At 54.3% G+C, this 17,410-nt stretch overlaps 1 protein-coding gene across 4 annotated transcripts in view; it reads left to right on the top strand.

Moving 5' to 3' along the window:
• The window catches only part of RYR1 (ryanodine receptor 1), a 115,845-nt gene that overhangs the window by 93,246 nt on the left and 5,189 nt on the right, over positions 1–17,410 (top strand). For all 4 annotated transcript variants that reach the window (XM_053906005.1, XM_053906003.1, XM_053906004.1 and 1 more), the window contains 8 exons: positions 6,997–7,338; positions 9,712–10,518; positions 11,202–11,278; positions 11,796–11,949; positions 12,947–13,033; positions 13,855–14,106; positions 14,671–14,801; positions 16,639–16,681. In XM_053906005.1, the coding sequence (XP_053761980.1) occupies positions 6,997–7,338; positions 9,712–10,518; positions 11,202–11,278; positions 11,796–11,949; positions 12,947–13,033; positions 13,855–14,106; positions 14,671–14,801; positions 16,639–16,681 (1,893 nt within the window). The remainder of the gene's footprint in view (positions 1–6,996; positions 7,339–9,711; positions 10,519–11,201; positions 11,279–11,795; positions 11,950–12,946; positions 13,034–13,854; positions 14,107–14,670; positions 14,802–16,638; positions 16,682–17,410) is intronic.

Here is a 17,410-nt window from a genome sequence, read left to right as displayed (position 1 = left end):
CTTTTCCAATTTTGTTATTCTCCTCCTTTCTTGCATAACAGTCAGTGAACTACATGCATTGGTCCATATCACTTAATATGTTCTGGAGATCAGAGAGTGACCTCATTCTCTTTTCACAGGTGCTAAGTATTCCACTTTAGGTATATATTATAGTTTATTTGATTATTCTTTGTTGACAGACACTTGCTTTGTTCCTAGTCTTTTGCTTTTACAACTCATGCTGTAGTCAGGGCTGCCATGGATAGTTGTGCGAGTTGTACACTGTACAGAGGTACAGTTTATAGCCCAGATATTGTACATTTGTACTGCAGATAACCAGCAGATGGGAGTAAGTGCGCCGAGGAAGGCTCCATTTGGACCCCTAGCAGTGCTGGCTACAATTGCCCCTGTACATACATCATTTTTTATGTGCAGTTGTATCTAAGAATATTCCAAAGATTTCTGGGTTAAAGAGTAAATGCATTTGTCATTTGGAGAACTTTTGCCCTCCATTTTTCCCTCTCAACAGCAGCATGTGAGCGTGCCTGTTGCCCCACAGGCTCGCCACCAGACCGCATCGTCAAATATCTGGATTTTTGCCAATCTGATAGGTGAAAAACAATATTGCTGTGCAGTCTTAATTCACATTCCTCCAGTTATGGGTGCAATTAAGCATCTTTTTATGTTATTTCTTTTGCGTCACTTGTTCGGTGAACGGACCATGTCCTTGGCTTATTTTTCTATTGGGAGGTTGGTGTTTTTCTTCTTGCTTTCTAAGAACTCTTATCAGGCTGATTATAACTTTGTGAGTGGTCGGAGTTGCACCTGTTTCTCCTCGCTCGTCATTTGTCTTTGGACTTTGCTCGTGGTGTTATTATCATTGCTTTGGCTGTGCAGAACACTTTTGCTTTTCATGTAGAAAATCCTTTGAAATATTTTATTAATTTTTCATGAAGTAGATAAGACAAGCACGTACCACTATGGTTGAGGTCACCTTTGGCCCCCCACCGCCAACCCTGTTCTCATCCCACCTTTCCAAAGCCTGCCACCGTCATCCACTTTAGTTTACATCTCTCCGGATGTTTATTTCTGCATTTCTGTTCACATGTGGATCTGCATTTTTAAAATATAGCATCGTTTTCTGGTTTCCCAAGTTCTTTGTGGTTGATGGAGCACGGTTGGCAAAGCGTGTCTTCGTTGATAAGTACTCGGCAGATTCCAAAGCATCTCCTACTATTCATTTATTCTTGGTCAGTACTGTTTTGAGGTTTTCCTTTCCTTCTTTTTTTTTTTTTAGTCTGGAAATATTTTTGTATGTGTCTCCTAAGTTCATCCATTTAAAACGTACAATTCAATGGGCTTTTTTTTTTTTTTTTTTTAGCATACTCACAGAATTGTGCAAACCATAGCTACGATCTAAGTTTAGAACATTTTAATCACCCCAAACAAGAAACCCTGTACCCTTTAGGTCACTTCCCATTTCCCCCACCCAGGGGCCTGGCCACTGCTAATCTACTTCCTGTCTCTATGGATTTGCCTCTTCAGGACACTTCATATAAATGTAATTGTACAATACGTGGGCTTAAAACGCTTTTCTCTCATAAGGAAAATTCCTTTTCCTTTTACAATAACAAACCACAATGTCATTATAACTCCAAACCAAAAAGGAAACAATGAAAACAGAAAGAAAAAATATCCACAACTCTTTTTTAAATGATCAAATATCTAGTCCATGTTCACATTTCCCAATCTCATAAATATCACATACAATTTAAAAAATTTTCTGAACCAAGATCCAAACGAGGCCCACCCACTGCTCCTGGCTGATCTTTCTTTAAACCCCCTTTTATCTACTGCTCTCCAGCACTTTTCCTTTGCCTTGTAGTTGATCTGCTGGAGACCCAGGTTCTTGGTCCTTTAGAGGAGCACCCACTGATAGAAACGCGATGTGAGCAACATACATATTCTAAATTTTTCGAGTACCCATGCTTTAAAAAAGTAAAAAGACACTCATAAGGTCATTTTCAACAATACATTTAAAAAAAATTTTTTTTAACGTTTATTTATTTTTGAGACAGAGAGAGACAGAGCATGAATGGGGGAGGGTCAGAGAGAGGGAGACACAGAATCTGAAACAGGCTCCAGGCTCTGAGGGGTCAGCACAGAGCCCGACGCGGGGCTCGAACTCACAAGCCGTGAGATCATGACCTGAGCCGAAGTCAGACACTTAACCGACTGAGCCACCCAGGCGCCCCAACAATACATTTTTTTTAAACAAAATTTTAATGTTTATTATTTTTGAGAGAGAGACAGAGTGTGAGTGGGGGAGGAGCAGAGAGAGAGGGAGGGGGACACAGAATCCGAAGCAGGCGCCAGGCTCTGAGCCGTCAGCACAGAACCTGACGCGGGGCTCGAACCCACAAACCGTGAGACCATGACCTGAGCTGAAGCCACCCAAACGCCCCCACAATATATTTTATTTAACCTAGTACATCCAAAACATTATTTCAACATGTAGTCAATAGAATAAGTTATCCAATATTTTAAACTCTTTTCTCATGCTGAGTCTTTGAGGTCTAGTGTGTATTTTATGCTTTCGGCACATCTCAGTTTGCACCGGCCGTGATCCAAGGGCTCAGCAGTCGCACGTGGCCCTTGGCTGTCATTATAAAGTGCCTGTCCCGTTTGTAGAGTTTCCCACAGTTTTGATCTGGCTGAAGCAACCTTGTAGTGTCATGTAACATGTTCCTCATTCCCCTGTGTTTCCTGTAAACTGAGACTTGGGTCAAGAAGCCCATCAGACTCACGTTTGGGTGTATTTGTTTGCCTTGCCAGCACATCCTCTGCGGGGCACCATACGCTTCTCAGGAGGCACGTCCTCTCCTGGTATCTCTCCTTCGGTGAGGTCAGCAGCTCCTGATGTTCGACACCCAGACACATTAGTGCTTGCGAGATTGCAAAATGACGATATTCTCGTCTCTAAAAGTTTGACCATTTAGATTTTAGGAAATATGTTTCCTGAACACAAAGCATCATGTGATTCCCAAGCACTTTACAAACCTCTGTATTTCACATGTTTTTCAGTTTCTTTGTGGTTTAGGGGCACCTGGGTGGCTCAGTCGGTTGAGTGTCCAGCCCTTGACTTTTCAAGTCGTGATCTCACAGTTTCGTGAGTTCGAGCCCCACATGGGGCTCTGTCCTGACCTCGCACAGAACCTGCTTGGAATTTCCTGCCCCCTCCCCCCCCGCCTCCTGGTTGCGCTCTCTCAGTCTCTCTCACAATAAATAAATTAACATTTAAAAAATAATAGGGGTGGAGCGCCTGGGTGGTTCAGTTGGTTAAGCGTCTGACTTCAGCTCGGGTCATGATCTCACGATCTATGAGTTCAAGCCCCGCATTGGGCTCTGTGCTGACAGCTCAGAGCCTGGAGCCTGTCTCCGATTCTGTGTCTTTCTCCCTCTCTGCCCCTTCCCTGCTCACGCTCCATCCCTCTCTCTCAAAAATAAATAAATATTTAAAAAATTAAAGAAAATGATAATAATAGGGGTGCCCAGGTGGCTCAGTCAGTTAAGTGTCCGACTCCAGCTCAGGTCATGATCTCGCTGTTCATGAGTTCAAGCCCCACGTCAGGTTCTGTGCTGACAGCTCAGAGCCTGGAGCCTGCTTTGGATTCTGTGTCTCCCTCTCTCTCTGCCCCTCCCCTGCTCATGTTCTGTCTCTCTCTCTCTCTCTCTCTCTCTCTCTCAAAAGTGAATAAACATTAAAAATAATAATAAGCAAGTTCAGGATTTTTAAAAGGACTTTGGAATTTTCAAAAATTATAAAAGGTAAAAACTCTTCTCTGTTTCCAGGATGCTAAGGTCACTTGACAAATATGTACTGAGCATCTACTCTGTGTAACAACAAGCAAAACAGACAGAGATCCCACCCTCAGAGCAGATGGCCCAGTGGGAAGGGGCAGATGAAAATAACTAAATAAACAAAATAATTCCGGGTTATAATCTGAAGCCTGAAGGAAATGAGCGGGGTGGCATGTGGGAGAGCATGGGTGGAGTAAACCCTGTAAACGGGGTGATCGGGGGAGGCCTTTCCAGAAAAAAAGCATTGAAGCCGAGAGCTGAAATGTACCATGTGGAGGTGGGGGAGGTTGTGACATCTAGATAAAGGGACAGGGAGTGTAAATGCTGCATGGTGGGAACCAGAGGGGTGGCAAGGAGGCCAGCGTGACCGGAGAGGGCTGTTGCTGGGTAACAGGGAAGGGGTGGGAGGCAGCAAGCCACGCAAGGCCTGGTTGGCTGCAGGGGAGACTCAGACTTTTAACGTGAATGAGATGGGAGTCAAGGGACAGCCTTGAGCGGGGGAGGAGCGTGTCCTTAGATGTTTATCCGCTTCCCCTGGCCGTGTGTGGGGACAGACAGTGGCTTGACGGGGAACGGGGCGGTCAGGGAAGAGGTTGCCGTGAGAGGCCAGTGGGAGACAATGGGGGACAGAACCGGTGCGGGGACAGGGAGGGGGCAAGTGTGTGTGGGCTCTAGATCTGTGAAAGCAGAGCTGACAGATTTGCTGATGAATCAGGTGTGGGTGGTGAGATAAAAAGGAGGAATGAAGGGTGACTCAAAGATTTTTAGCTTAAGCAGCTGGGTGGGTAGCGATGCTATTCCTGAAATGGCTAAGACAGTGGGAGGAGAGGTTTTGAAATCAAGAGTTCAGTTTGGGCCATTTCCAGGTTAGGGTAGAGATCCACAAAAAGATGTCAGGTAGGGCTTCAGCTGTTCAGTGTCTGGATTCCGGGGAGAAGTTAGGGCTGAGACGGAACCTGGGCAGTTATCGGTGTGGGATAGTGTTTAGAGCCCTGGGCCTCAATAATATCTCCGTGGGGAGTGTACATCTCACGAAAGGGGTGCAGATTCCAGGCCTGGTGCCCCCCAACCTTTAGAAGTCTGGAAGAAAGGGGGACTCCGGCATAGGAAACTGATAACAATCAGAGAAAAGAGGTATTTTGAAAGAAGGGGAGCGTTCAAATGGATGAGGACAAAGAGAGCCACAGATCACAGGAGCAGAGTCCAAGACTGAATGGAGGGGATGAAATTCCAGACACCCCCCCCCAGGGAGGGGGCGTTTTAAGAGGGACAGTGTCACTCCGCATCATAAGGGGAGGAGGCAGGTTGGGGGGGGGGGGCGAAGGTACGTGGTGAGGAGTTCCTGTGTGATTATGTCTCCAGGCTCTGTGGTTTCTAGAACCCTTCATCATTTGCAAAGCGTGTTACTCATTTAGAAAGCATTTTGCAAAAGTTCTTGGCTACAAAGCACTTTTTAGAGCCAGAAAATTTCGCTTCTGTTCATACCCCAGAGCAGAATTTCTCAAACTGCATGCTGCAATTCATCTGTGGGGCATGAAATTCATTTAGTTAAGTCGTGACCAGCATCTTTAAAAATAAAACAGAACACTGCAGTGTTGCATAGCGAAAGTCAGAATTGTGTCATGAACCCCCTTTTTTTTTGAGCCACACTGCAAAATGCATCCTTACTGTGGGTGCAGTCAAAACATTTGAAAAAGTGCCCCAGAGAACTTCTCGTAAAAAGGACATAAGAGATCAAAGCACAAGAACGTTCAATGAAAGTGGGGTCTGTAAAGTAAAAATCTGGAAACAGCCTAAATGTCCACCATCAGGAGAATATATAGTGTTACATTTATTTTAAAAAAATACCACACAGCAGTAAAAATGTATTTGTTTGATCCATATATCAACATGCATAGATCCTGAAAATATACAGTTGAGTGAAAAAAGCAAGTTTCAAATTACAGGATTATAATAGCAATTTTTTAAATTAAAAAAGTGCACAGGATACTATGTATTTTTTTATTTTTTATTTTTGGTAACATTTTATTTATTTTTGAGAGACAGACAGAAACAGAACACAAGTGGGGGAGGGGCAGAGAGAGGGGGAGACAGAATCCGAAGCAGGCTCCAGGCTCTGAGCTGTCCGCACAGAGCGCGATGCGGGGCTCCAACCCACTAACCGTGAGATCGTGACCTGAGCGGAAGTTGGCGCTTAACCCACTGAGCCACCCAGACGCCCCTTGGATCCTATGTATTTTTGTGACAGAATGCCAGGATATAGATAGTAGAAGTATTGACACATGTTTGGAAGGATCCATCAACTCCAGGATAGGGGTTACTTTGGGAGAAGGTGGGGCTGGGGTGGGGGGAGGGGAATGGAACAAAATTGCAAGGAAGGCTCCAATCATACCTGCAATGTTTTAGTTCTTAAGTATGTAGAATTTGAAGAACGTGTCAGCATGACCCATTGTTACTTCTGGGGTGACGGGCACATGACTGTTCCCATTTGAAATTCAGAGCCCCCCACTGTGTCATCCGTCCATCCTGTAGTTGCCGGAAAGGGGTGGGGACAGCACAAAAGGGCCTTGGGGAAGGTTTGGGGCGGGGGTGGCGAGTATTAGCGGGCCCTAGCCTCAAGGGGCTGGCCTGGAGGAGAGAGTAGTTACCTACAAGGGCTGCTCACTTTTGAAGGAGGCACACGGCCAGCACAGGGAGGAAACCAGGGAGGGAAATGCTGCAGCTCCATTCTTTTCCTGCTCCCTGACCCCAACTGGACAGACCCAGCTGCAGCCACAGGGTCCCAGAGAGCCTCCGGTGTAGCCCACAGGTGCCATCAAGTGGGGAGGGTAGACAGCAGGCCAGCAGGGCAAACCAGGATGCCACATGGAGAGCCTGGGGCACCGTTTCTTTACCAATTACTACACAAGAGCTGAGTTTCGTCAATTCACACCTTACCACCTCTGAAAAAGGAGTGGATGGGGGCTCAGCTTTGCGGAAATGCACGATTTCGGTATTTGAATGGCTGGTTCAGCCCTGTCTGTGCCAAACTGCCGGGTTTCAGCCTTGGGTGCTGGTTGCGATTCTGGAATCTTCTGTCTTTACGAAAAGTCCACATTGTGGCTCCCCAGGCCACCCCTCTGACCTACCCCCCGGCTCACCCCTGCCCACTCCCAGGCTATGGACAGCCAGAAACAGTTCACGGGCCCCGAAATCCAGTTCCTGCTTTCCTGCTCCGAAGCGGATGAGAACGAGATGATCAACTGTGAGGAGTTCGCCAACCGCTTCCAGGAGCCAGCCCGCGACATCGGCTTCAACGTGGCGGTGCTGCTGACCAACCTGTCCGAGCACGTGCCCCACGACCCGCGCCTGCGCAACTTCCTGGAGCTGGCGGAGAGCATCTTGGAGTACTTCCGGCCCTACCTGGGCCGCATCGAGATCATGGGCGCCTCGCGCCGCATCGAGCGTATCTACTTCGAGATCTCGGAAACCAACCGCACCCAGTGGGAGATGCCTCAGGTGGGCAGGCCTGCGCACGTGCATGCTTGCCTCCTCGGGCTTCGGCGCATGCTCCTCGCACGCCGGGACCCCACAAGCGTGTACCCGCTTTGTACATCCGCTGTGCAGGTCCTGAGGGCCCTTGCTCTGCTCATGCAAGCCCATGCCCACCCTTTTGTACACACTTCACGGGCCCTGCTGTGCCCTTGCACGTCCCCGGGTCTCCCCTGCCCACCTCTTGTAGATTTAGCCCACACGGGGATGTACACCCCTCCTACATGCAGCAGCGTCGCTGTGCCCTCGCAGGCTTGAACGCCGTGCCTGCCACCTGCACGCTCACCCCAGGAGTTCTAGCTTGTCCTTACAGTTCTGTTGCAACCACACCCACACTGTCGCCTACTGGAACACTTTGGTTATCCGTGGTTATACACCCTTTGCTCACCTTGCCGCCGGCCCCCGGTGTGCCTTCTCTCGGCCCTGGCCTACCCGTGCCCACTCTTTTGCACACTCACCCTGGGGGCTCTGGGATGCCCTGTCATGCTGGTCTGCCCCTCACCAGTCACCCCCATGTGCTCTCTGAGGTCCTGTCACACGATGTCCGTTTATTTGGAGTCCACATGTGGGTGCACATCTCTTGTACGCTCGCCCCCAGGATAAGTCCTGACACACCATATGGTTGCCCACCCCTCACATATTCACCCCCGCCTGCCCTCTCTGTGGCCCTGGCGTGCCCACGATCACTCATGCACACTCCGACCACCCTCCGGCTCACCCATAAGAGCCCCTGAGTGTCCCCGATGGCCAGGCTTACTCCTTGGCCTCGTGTGCCCCATCTCAGCCTCTCATGTGCCTGCCCACAACTGTCTGAATGTGGCTTACACACTCACTTGCCCCAAGAGTACACTCGTGTGGCCCTGGCAGGCCTCCAGCCCACCTCCCACTTAGCTTGCATGTTCCCATTCCCTGTTCTCTCTCTCTCTCTCTCTCCCCCCCGCCCCCCCATTCCCACGTGTCCTCACACACCCTCAGCCTCCAGCCCTGCCTCTGTTGCCCTGGTGGCCCTCCTGCTCACACACACTGCACATCCCTTACACTCACGCTTCCCGTTTGCTCCTCACCTGCATGTTCCTCCCACATGCTCTTGCACACCCCTTCCCATCTCCTACTTGTAGCCCATGAGGCTCGCACGCCCATCCCCTCCTCATAAACTGGGCCCCTCCTGTCTGACACCTGGCTGGAGCCCACTTGGGCTCATGTTCCACACTGAACCCCGTCCTCATATTCCAGGCCTTACTGCACTGACTCTCTGGTCCCCCCTGCACACTCATGCCTGCCTCACGTGCCCTGATACTACCCACAATGGCACTACCCTCCGGTTCGGGCCCCGGGCCCTTGCGTGGCTGACCTGTGTGCCCACGTCCACGTGCACACTGGAGCCCCAGGTGGTCGCATGCTTCCCCACAGCCTCCCCTACTGCCACGCGATTCCTCCCTTAACCACAGGACGCTTGGACATTTTGCACAGTCGCCTGTGTCCCTTGGGACACGACTGCATACTCCCCACCACCTCCCATCTGGCACAAAGGTGGTTGCACCATCCTTGCCCCAGGATGTCTGCCGCATCCCCGCGTCCGCAGGAAGCCCCGGCTCACCGCGGGCCCTTGCACTCCTGTACATGCGGTGGGAAGCTCCTCCCACCTCCCCCCCCCCGCCCCCACCTCCTGCCTCTCACGTGCTGCCCACGTGCACACTCTTTCGCTTAGTGTTACTCCTCCAAACACCCACTTCTGCCTGCTCACCCCCTCCCATTCCCACTTTCTCCTTCGGGTCAAGAGTCCATGCCCGCGGCCGCGGACCTCCGGTGCTCTGCAGCCATATAATAACACGAAGCGCTATGTGACATTTATTAGGCACCGGGCACTGTTCTAATCCTTCGGCATCTATGAACTCATTGAATCCTCACCCCAACCCTGTAACTGAGGTCCTACGATGATCCCCACCCCCCCCCCCATTCCAGAGAGGGAAACTGAGGCCCAGAGAGTTCCGTCCAAATCGCCCAGCTACTCGGTGGCAGAATCAGGACTGGAACCCAGACAGGCTGGCGGGCTGCGGAACTTTGGCCCTCAACCACTACGCTCCGTCTCTCGAAGGAGCGGATACCACTGATTCTGGAGCCAGCCTGTGGGGGAATTCGAGTCGTCTGCCACCTCTCAGCTGCGGCACCCCCAGGACGCGACTCGCTAGGCCCCCGTCTCCTCATCTGCGAAACGCGGATGAGAGTCCCTCTGTCTGGGAGTGTGTGCGAGGACGAAACGAGTTCCTCTGCGGGGAATGCTCGCGGCGCGCCCCCCCTCCCCCACCGCGCTCACCCCGCGGCGCCCCGTCCCGCGCGCAGGTGAAGGAGTCCAAGCGCCAGTTCATCTTCGACGTGGTCAACGAGGGCGGCGAGTCCGAGAAGATGGAGCTCTTCGTGAGCTTCTGCGAGGACACCATCTTCGAGATGCAGATCGCCGCGCAGATCTCCGAGCCCGAGGGCGAGCCCGAGGAGGACGAGGACGACGGCGCGGCCGAGGCGGCCGCGGACGGCGCGGAGGAGGGCGCGGCGGGGCCCGAGGGCGCGGCGGGGCCGGCGGCGGCGGGCGTGACGGCGCGCGCGGCGGCGGCGGCTGCGCGTGCGCTGCGCGGCCTCAGCTACCGCAGCCTGCGGCGGCGCGTGCGGCGGCTGCGGCGGCTCACGGCGCGCGAGGCGGCGGCGGCGGTGGGCGCGCTGCTCTGGGCGGCGGTGGCGCGCGCGGCGGGCGCGGGCGCGGGGGCGGCGGCGGGCGCGCTGCGCCTGCTCTGGGGCTCGCTCTTCGGCGGCGGCCTCGTGGAGGGCGCCAAGAAGGTGACGGTGACCGAGCTCCTGGCGGGCATGCCCGACCCCACGGGCGACGAGGTGCACGGCGAGCAGCCGGCCGGGCCCGGTGGCGAGGCGGACGGCGAGGGCGCGGGCGAGGGCGCGGGCGACGAGGCGGAGGGCGCGGGCGACGAGGAGGCGGCGGCGCACGAGGCGGTCCCGGGAGGCGCCGACGGGGCCGTGGCCGTGGCCGAGGGGGGCCCCTTCCGGCCCGAAGGGGCGGGCGGCCTCGGGGACATGGGCGACACGACGCCGGCGGAGCCTCCCACGCCCGAGGGCTCCCCCATCATCAAGAGGAAGCTGGGGGTGAGAAGGCCGGCGGGGTCCCGGGGGCGGGGGTGGTTTGGAGACGTCGGGGCTGAGAGGGAGGACGAGCCCGGGAGGGAGACTCAGAGACAGAGGGAGGAGAGAGAACCTGAGAGACAGGCACGCAGAGACAAGGGATAGAGAGACACACGGAGACTCAGATGGAGACTTAGAGAAAGGCTCGCAGTGAAACAAGTAGTATTTCTGGGAGAGATAAAGATATCTGGAGTTAGAGACAGGAGAGACCCAGAAGCCAAATTAGAGGGGAACGGGGACCAGGAACTAGAACAACCCAGCACAGGGTCGGGGACACTGGGAAAGCCCCTCAGACAGAGACAGATGGTTGTGAGGGTTTAAGTAGCCCACATCCTCAGGCCCTCCCTCCAGGAGCGCCAAGGGGTGCGGTGTCAGGGGGATGGGAAGCCCTGGGGAACCAGAGCTCCACTTGGAGTCAGGCTGACTCTGCACAGTGCTTTGACAAGGCGGTCCACTTCTCTAAGCCTCAGTTTCCCCTCTGGAAAATGAGACTCAATCCCTCTTCTGATGGGAGGAGAATAAAACGTAGATTGTCTAGGGGAAATGACCGGGAAGGGACACAGGCAGGAACAGGCAGATCAGCTCTGAGAGGCACTTGGGGGGGGGGGGGGGGGGGGGCTCCACCCTGATGATTGCCCCACCGCCAGGTGGATGGAGAGGAAGAGGAGCTGCCTCCAGAACCAGAGCCCGAGCCGGAGCCGGAGCCGGAGCCTGAGAAAGCCGAGTGAGTGGCCTTGGAGTCCAAGGGGCCCACCCTCTAGCACCGCTTCCCTCCTGGATCAGGAGTCTCCTGAGGTCGCACCGTGTCCTCAGCATCACCCAGCCCAGGCCAGGGCCAGAGGAGGGCCTCTGAAAGGGAGTGGGGAAACGAGTGTTCCTGTCTTGCCCCCAAGTCTTCATGTGGGCTGTTCCCTCCGCCTGGAACACTTTCTCCCATGTTCATCTGTTTTCCTCCTCTTTTCCATTTTGGCTCGCGTGTCTCCTCCAGGAAGCTTGCCTTGACACACATCCCCCACCATCAGGTCAAAGAGGTGTTTCTGGGCCCCCACAAAACCCCGAGCCTCCCCCATCCTGGCCCTGACCATTCTGGGCCACCGCTGCCTGGTGACCAGTCTGTACCCCCATTGGACTGAGCCCCATGGAAGGGCAGTGACCCATCACTGTGTCCCCAGTGCATGGCTCTGAATGAATGAATGAATTTCCCAGGCACCTCCTCACTCTCTCTGTGTCCTGCCCTGCAGTGCTGAGAATGGGGAGAAGGAAGAAGTCCCCGAACCCCCACCAGAGCCCCCCAAGAAGACAGCACCTTCTCCACCCCCTCCAAAGAAGGAGGAGGCTGGAGGCGGGGGTTTGGAATTCTGGGGAGAACTGGAAGTGCAGAGGGTGAAGTTCTTGGTGAGGACCCGGCAGGGGTTTGCTGACACTCCTCCCCCACCTCCCCTCCCCACCCTCACCCGTGCCAGGCTCATCTCTCAGAAGCAGCCAGGCTGGCTTGAGGGCAGAGATGTCCCCAGGCAGAGTCAGGACCTGGTGACGGGACAGCATTTCAGGTGGCTTGGCTCCTCGGCCTCTCCCTGTTCAAGATCTTTATTCCAACCTCCACACTTTGCTCATCTGGGGCGCCCTGCCTAGGCTTCCCACCCCCATCTGCCATCCAGAGCTAAATCCAGCCAAGGCCATGGTTCCGTTCCTCCCACCATGACCTGTTTCTTGGCCCTCGGCCTTCGGGTCAGAACCACCACACCAGTCCCAGCCACTCCTGTTCGGGGTGGGGGGGCAGAACTCATCTCCTCATCCAGGCCAGGAAGAAGAGAGGGAGTTTGGGAGGACAGGGCTCAGGGCTCTGCCTGTCCTGCCTCCTCTCCAGGCCCAACCTGACCTGAGGGGCTGAAGGAAACATGTTGGAAGGAAGGTGGTCCAGTGAGGATGCATGGGAAGAACGAGGAACAGGAAGAACGATGGAGAGAAAAAGAGGGAGGGAGAGAGAGAAGTAGCTGCCCTCTGCCTGGGGTAAAGACAGGGCGGCCTCACACAGGAAGCAGCATAGCAGAGAAGTTGGGAGTGTGGACTCTGGAGCTTGAGTGCCTGGCCTCAAACCCCAGGTCTGCTGCTGCTTGGCTGTGTGCTCTTGAGCAAGACATCTTGCCTCCCTGAGTCCCGGTGTTCTCATCTGTGAAATGGGTATATCTGCTGTGCTCACTCCATTAGGGGTGTGGTAAGATTACACAAGTTTCATGTGTATAAAGCTCTGAGCACAGGTCTTGGTATACAGTAAGCACTCAATGACTAGGAGGTTGTGAGAGCAGATTTCGGATTGTGGGTGGATGATGGGGTGAATTCTCCAGGGAATAAGGTGGACCGTGAGCTCTTTCTCTTTCTCTCCCCATCTTAGAACTACCTCTCCCGGAACTTCTACACCCTGCGATTCCTTGCCCTCTTCTTGGCATTCGCCATCAACTTCATCTTGCTGTTTTATAAGGTGCTCATCACGAGGGGTCAGGAGAATCAGACGCTTACCTGGGCTGGGGGAGGGGGGTGACTCTGCCCCTACCAGGTTCCCAGGGCCCCCGCAGTGAAGGGACAAGGTGTGGGGTTGGGGGTTCCGAGGTGGGTTCTGCCTGGACATCTGGATCTTGGGACCCGCATGGGAGTGTGGGTGGGTATCTGGGCGCATCTGGGACAGACGCCTGACTGCGTATGGCAGTTAGAGCAGGGAACCGGTTTGGAGTTCCATGCTCAGCTCTGCCACGTGCCAGTCTTGTGCCCCTGGGCACACACCTTCGCCTCTCAGCAACATGCACTGATTCAGTTAAGCTTTTTTGCGTTCTCGTAAGTTAAAGAGAAATTTGCGGGAAGGAGGAAATGGGCAGCTCAGGGAATGGAAGGAAAGGGCTAAGAACCAGGCCTCCTAAAGGACAAAAGGACCCTTTGGGGTCTCGCCAGGGATCTAGATAACAGGACAGAGAAGCAGTTTTGCAGAGTGGCTCCTGTGGGATAGAATCCGGGCTCTAGCGCTCACTGGTGGCATCACGTGAGGCAAGGTGCTTAACCTCGCTGTGCTTCAATATCCTCCTCTGTAAAATGGGAGACGGACTCTGATTTACTAGCTAGGGTTCTGGACCCACCCTCCATCTTGATTGACAGCCCTAACGAGATTGTCTCCGACAGGGCCCCCCCACCCCCCCCAACAACTAACCTCTGCAATGGGGGCCGTTCGTCTGGTCAGTGGGTTCTGGGTGGGGCAGAGCAGGTGTCAGGACACCAGGGTCCCCGCCCTGACCGACCTCTCCCCCGCCTCAGGTCTCAGACTCTCCACCAGGGGAGGACGACATGGAGGGCTCGGCAGCCGGGGACCTGTCAGGTGCAGGGTCTGGCGGCGGCTCTGGCTGGGGCTCGGGGGCCGGCGAGGAGGCGGAGGGTGACGAGGACGAGAACATGGTGTACTACTTCCTGGAGGAGAGCACGGGCTACATGGAGCCTGCCTTGCGTTGCTTGAGCCTACTCCATACGTTGGTGGCCTTTCTCTGCATCATTGGCTACAACTGCCTTAAGGTGGGTCGTGGCCATGATTCTGGGGCAAGGTCTTGTGAAGCAGGGAGAGGTGCTGGGCCACTAGCTGACAGGGTCTAGGGCAGGGGCTGGGGGGACCTCCTTCGGTGGTTGGGAAAAGGGGGCCTGGGTACAGGATTGGGGCCTCCGCAAGGACGCTATTTAATATTCAGGGAACTAATGTGGGTCACAGCTGAGGAGCAGGTCCTGTGTCTATGTTAATTTCTGGATCAAGAGGCAGAACTTCTCACTGGGTATATTACTTCCTGCATACTGGTCAGTTGGTGAATTAGTGGGGCCCGGCGGGGTCTGTGGGGCCTCAGACATAACGTGGGTGCTAACAGGGGCACGTGGATTCAGGCACCACTTCTGGGCTTTCCTGATTTTTTCCCACCACAGCCCTGACCCGTCTGCCCACCTTTCCCCAATTACTGCCCTGATTGCTCTGGAGAAGCTCCCCTGATGTGGGGTCTCACACCTGCTCCAGCAAGATCTCCTGGCTCCCGCTGAGGCTGTGGTCTCCTAGGGAGCCTGACGCCCACCCCTTTGCCTGCCTGCACAATGTAGGTGCCCCTGGTGATCTTTAAACGGGAGAAGGAGCTGGCCCGGAAGCTGGAGTTTGATGGCCTCTACATCACGGAACAGCCTGAGGACGATGACGTGAAGGGGCAGTGGGACCGACTGGTGCTCAACACGCCGTAAGGCCCGGTTCCCCTCTGGGGGTGGGGGGTGGGAACAGAGCTGGGTTTCCTCCCCAGGCCGGGCCTCGGCCTCAAAAGACCAGTCGCTGCCAGTCCTGACTCAGTCTCCCCAAGCCTTAGTCCTCCTGTCCATTATTTAGACAAATCTCCCGTGTGTTAAAGTACCTGTGGGGGTACTGGTAACACATGGGGATCCCTGGGGCCCAGACCCTGGAGATTCTGGTTCAGTGAGTCTGGGGTGGGGCCCAGGAACCTGCATTGAAACCCTGCCCCCACGTGTGATTCTTACCCCGCTGCCACAAGTGGGAAATAGGAAATCATTTTGCTTTTAAATTGACCCCAGAGAGGGAGCGAGGGTGTGTGAGAGCAGTGTGGTGGGACTCTGGACCCCCTCCGCGCCCTCCCAGCCCACTCCGTTCCCCCTCTCCCCCACCCCCGATCAAGTCCAATTTCGTGTGTTCATGCAGCAGGGGCTCATCATCTCTAGAATAAGAACGCAAGGTCGGGCAGCCTGGGTTGACCACATGCTAGCTAGGAATTCTTGGCCAAGTCATTTAGCCTCTCTGTGCCTCAGTTTCCTAATCTGTAAAATGAGGACAAACAATAGCACCGAGGGTCTTGTAACAATGAAACGAGACGAACTCATGTGGTTTTCGGGGTACAGTGAGCCCTGGATAAGTGTCGGAAGTTCTTTTATCGTGGGGTCCTGCCCAGGAGAAGCGGTGAGAGGAGGGAGAGGAACCACACCAAGGACATCCTGTGCTCTCATCGTCACCATCGAAGGCACATTGAACTTCTACGCATTCAAGCACACGTGCTTAACGGAGAGAGAGAGGGAGAGACATCTGTTTAAAGTCGGGTCCGCCCAGGACCTCCACGTCTAAATACCGTTTCCCACAAAAAAGGAACCAGGCTCCTTGGAGAAGCGGCAGATTTCAGGCCTGGGGCGGGGAAGTGCAATCAGCCTGGATCACCTTGTGTCAGAAAGCAAAGCTGTGCTCCGTGGAAAGCGTGCAGCCAGGGGAAGGGGCTCCCGCTGGACAATTCAGGGACAATTTGAGCATCAGTAAGGATAGGAAGTGCCAAGAATCGAAACACATCAAATAGGCGTGAACCCCTGGATTCATAAGTCTCCACTCCAAACCCAACAAAACTCCCAGCAAGCCCACCCCTGCAGGATTTTAGGGCATCAACTTGTCAATCAGAAAAGTGGGAACGAGGGGCAGCTGGGTGGTTCAGTCGTTTGAGCGCCCAGCTTTGGCTCCGGTCACGATCTCACAGTTCGTGAGTTCGAGCCCCGCGTCGGGCTCTGTGCTGTCAGCACGGAGCCTGCCTGGGATCCTCTGTCCCCCTCTCTCTCTCTCTGCTTCTCCCCTGCTCACTCTCACTCCCTCTCTCTTTCTCTCTCTCAAAAATACATAAAAATGTGAGAAATACATTAAAAAAAAAGAAAAGTGGGAACGAAAGGGTCAGACTCATCCAATAAGCCTAAACAGGGTGAGAGAGCACATCACTCCCTTGGCCGCCGGAGCAGGGCCAGGCTGCTGGCTCGGACTCTGCCCTGCCCTTCACGCACCAGAGCTGCCTGGCCCCCCGTGCAAGCCCGCTGCCTCCCATGGGCCCCACCAAAGATGGCAATGGGGGTAGCGGTTGACCCGGGGAAAAACTTCGCCTGGCACGAGGCCTGCGGAGCCTGACTCCCCGTGAGACGCAACCCTACCGCGCGGGGTCCCCTGTGAGAAAAGCGTTGGAACTTCCGACCACCCTGGCCCGGCTGGTGCCTCTGGGTCCTTCTGGCCCTGACACCTCGGGGTCTCTCTGTCTCTCTCGGCAGGTCTTTCCCCAGCAACTACTGGGACAAGTTTGTCAAGCGGAAGGTGAGGATGTGGATGGGGAGGTGGAAGGGTCTCCCAGGCTGGGTCTCTCTGGCTGCCACCTGGCCGTCCCAGTCCCGTCCCAGTCCATCCCACTTGCTTTGTGTGCGACCTTGGGCAAGGGGCTTTGGCTCCCTGAGGAGTACCTCAGTTTGCCCGTCTGGAAATGAGCGTGACAATCACCCCCTCCCTCTGTGATGACATAATATGTGTTATGAGCAGAGCACAGTATCTGGCTCAGAATGAGTACTCAGTTAAATACTAGTTAAGAGAGAAGAGGTGAGGCATATTATTTGAAGCACACAGACTCTGGAGCTGGATTGCCTGCTTTTCTACTCCTGTGTCAGCCTTTCAGTGCCTCAGTTTCCCTAAGATTCAAAGTGAGGTAGTAATAGGACTGACCCCACAGGGTGGTTGTAAAGATTCTGTGGCCTACGACCCGAGCAGTATCTGGCACATAGGGAAAGTAGACAAATGTCGCCTGTTACCATCATTCATTCACTCAACATTTATCAAGCACCTGCCATGTGCCAGGAATCCAACAGTAAACACAACAGTGATTCTGACACTCGAGCTGGCAACACAGATGATGAGCACATATATAAGGTTTAGGTGGTGATAAGTGCTGTACAAGAAAAAAGCAGTGATGGAGGGTGGGGAGGGTGTGTGTGTGTGTGTGTGTGCGCGCACGCGCTGGCCAGGAGAGGTTGCCCTCTCATGTCCGGTAGGCAG

The sequence above is a fragment of the Panthera pardus genome, unplaced genomic scaffold, assembly GCF_024362965.1.
Source record: "Panthera pardus isolate Hobbes unplaced genomic scaffold, ASM2436296v1 HiC_scaffold_18, whole genome shotgun sequence".
Lineage (NCBI taxonomy): Eukaryota > Metazoa > Chordata > Mammalia > Carnivora > Felidae > Panthera > Panthera pardus.
Note: the sequence above shows the minus strand (reverse complement) of the source record. Positions and strands in the feature narration are given on the sequence as shown.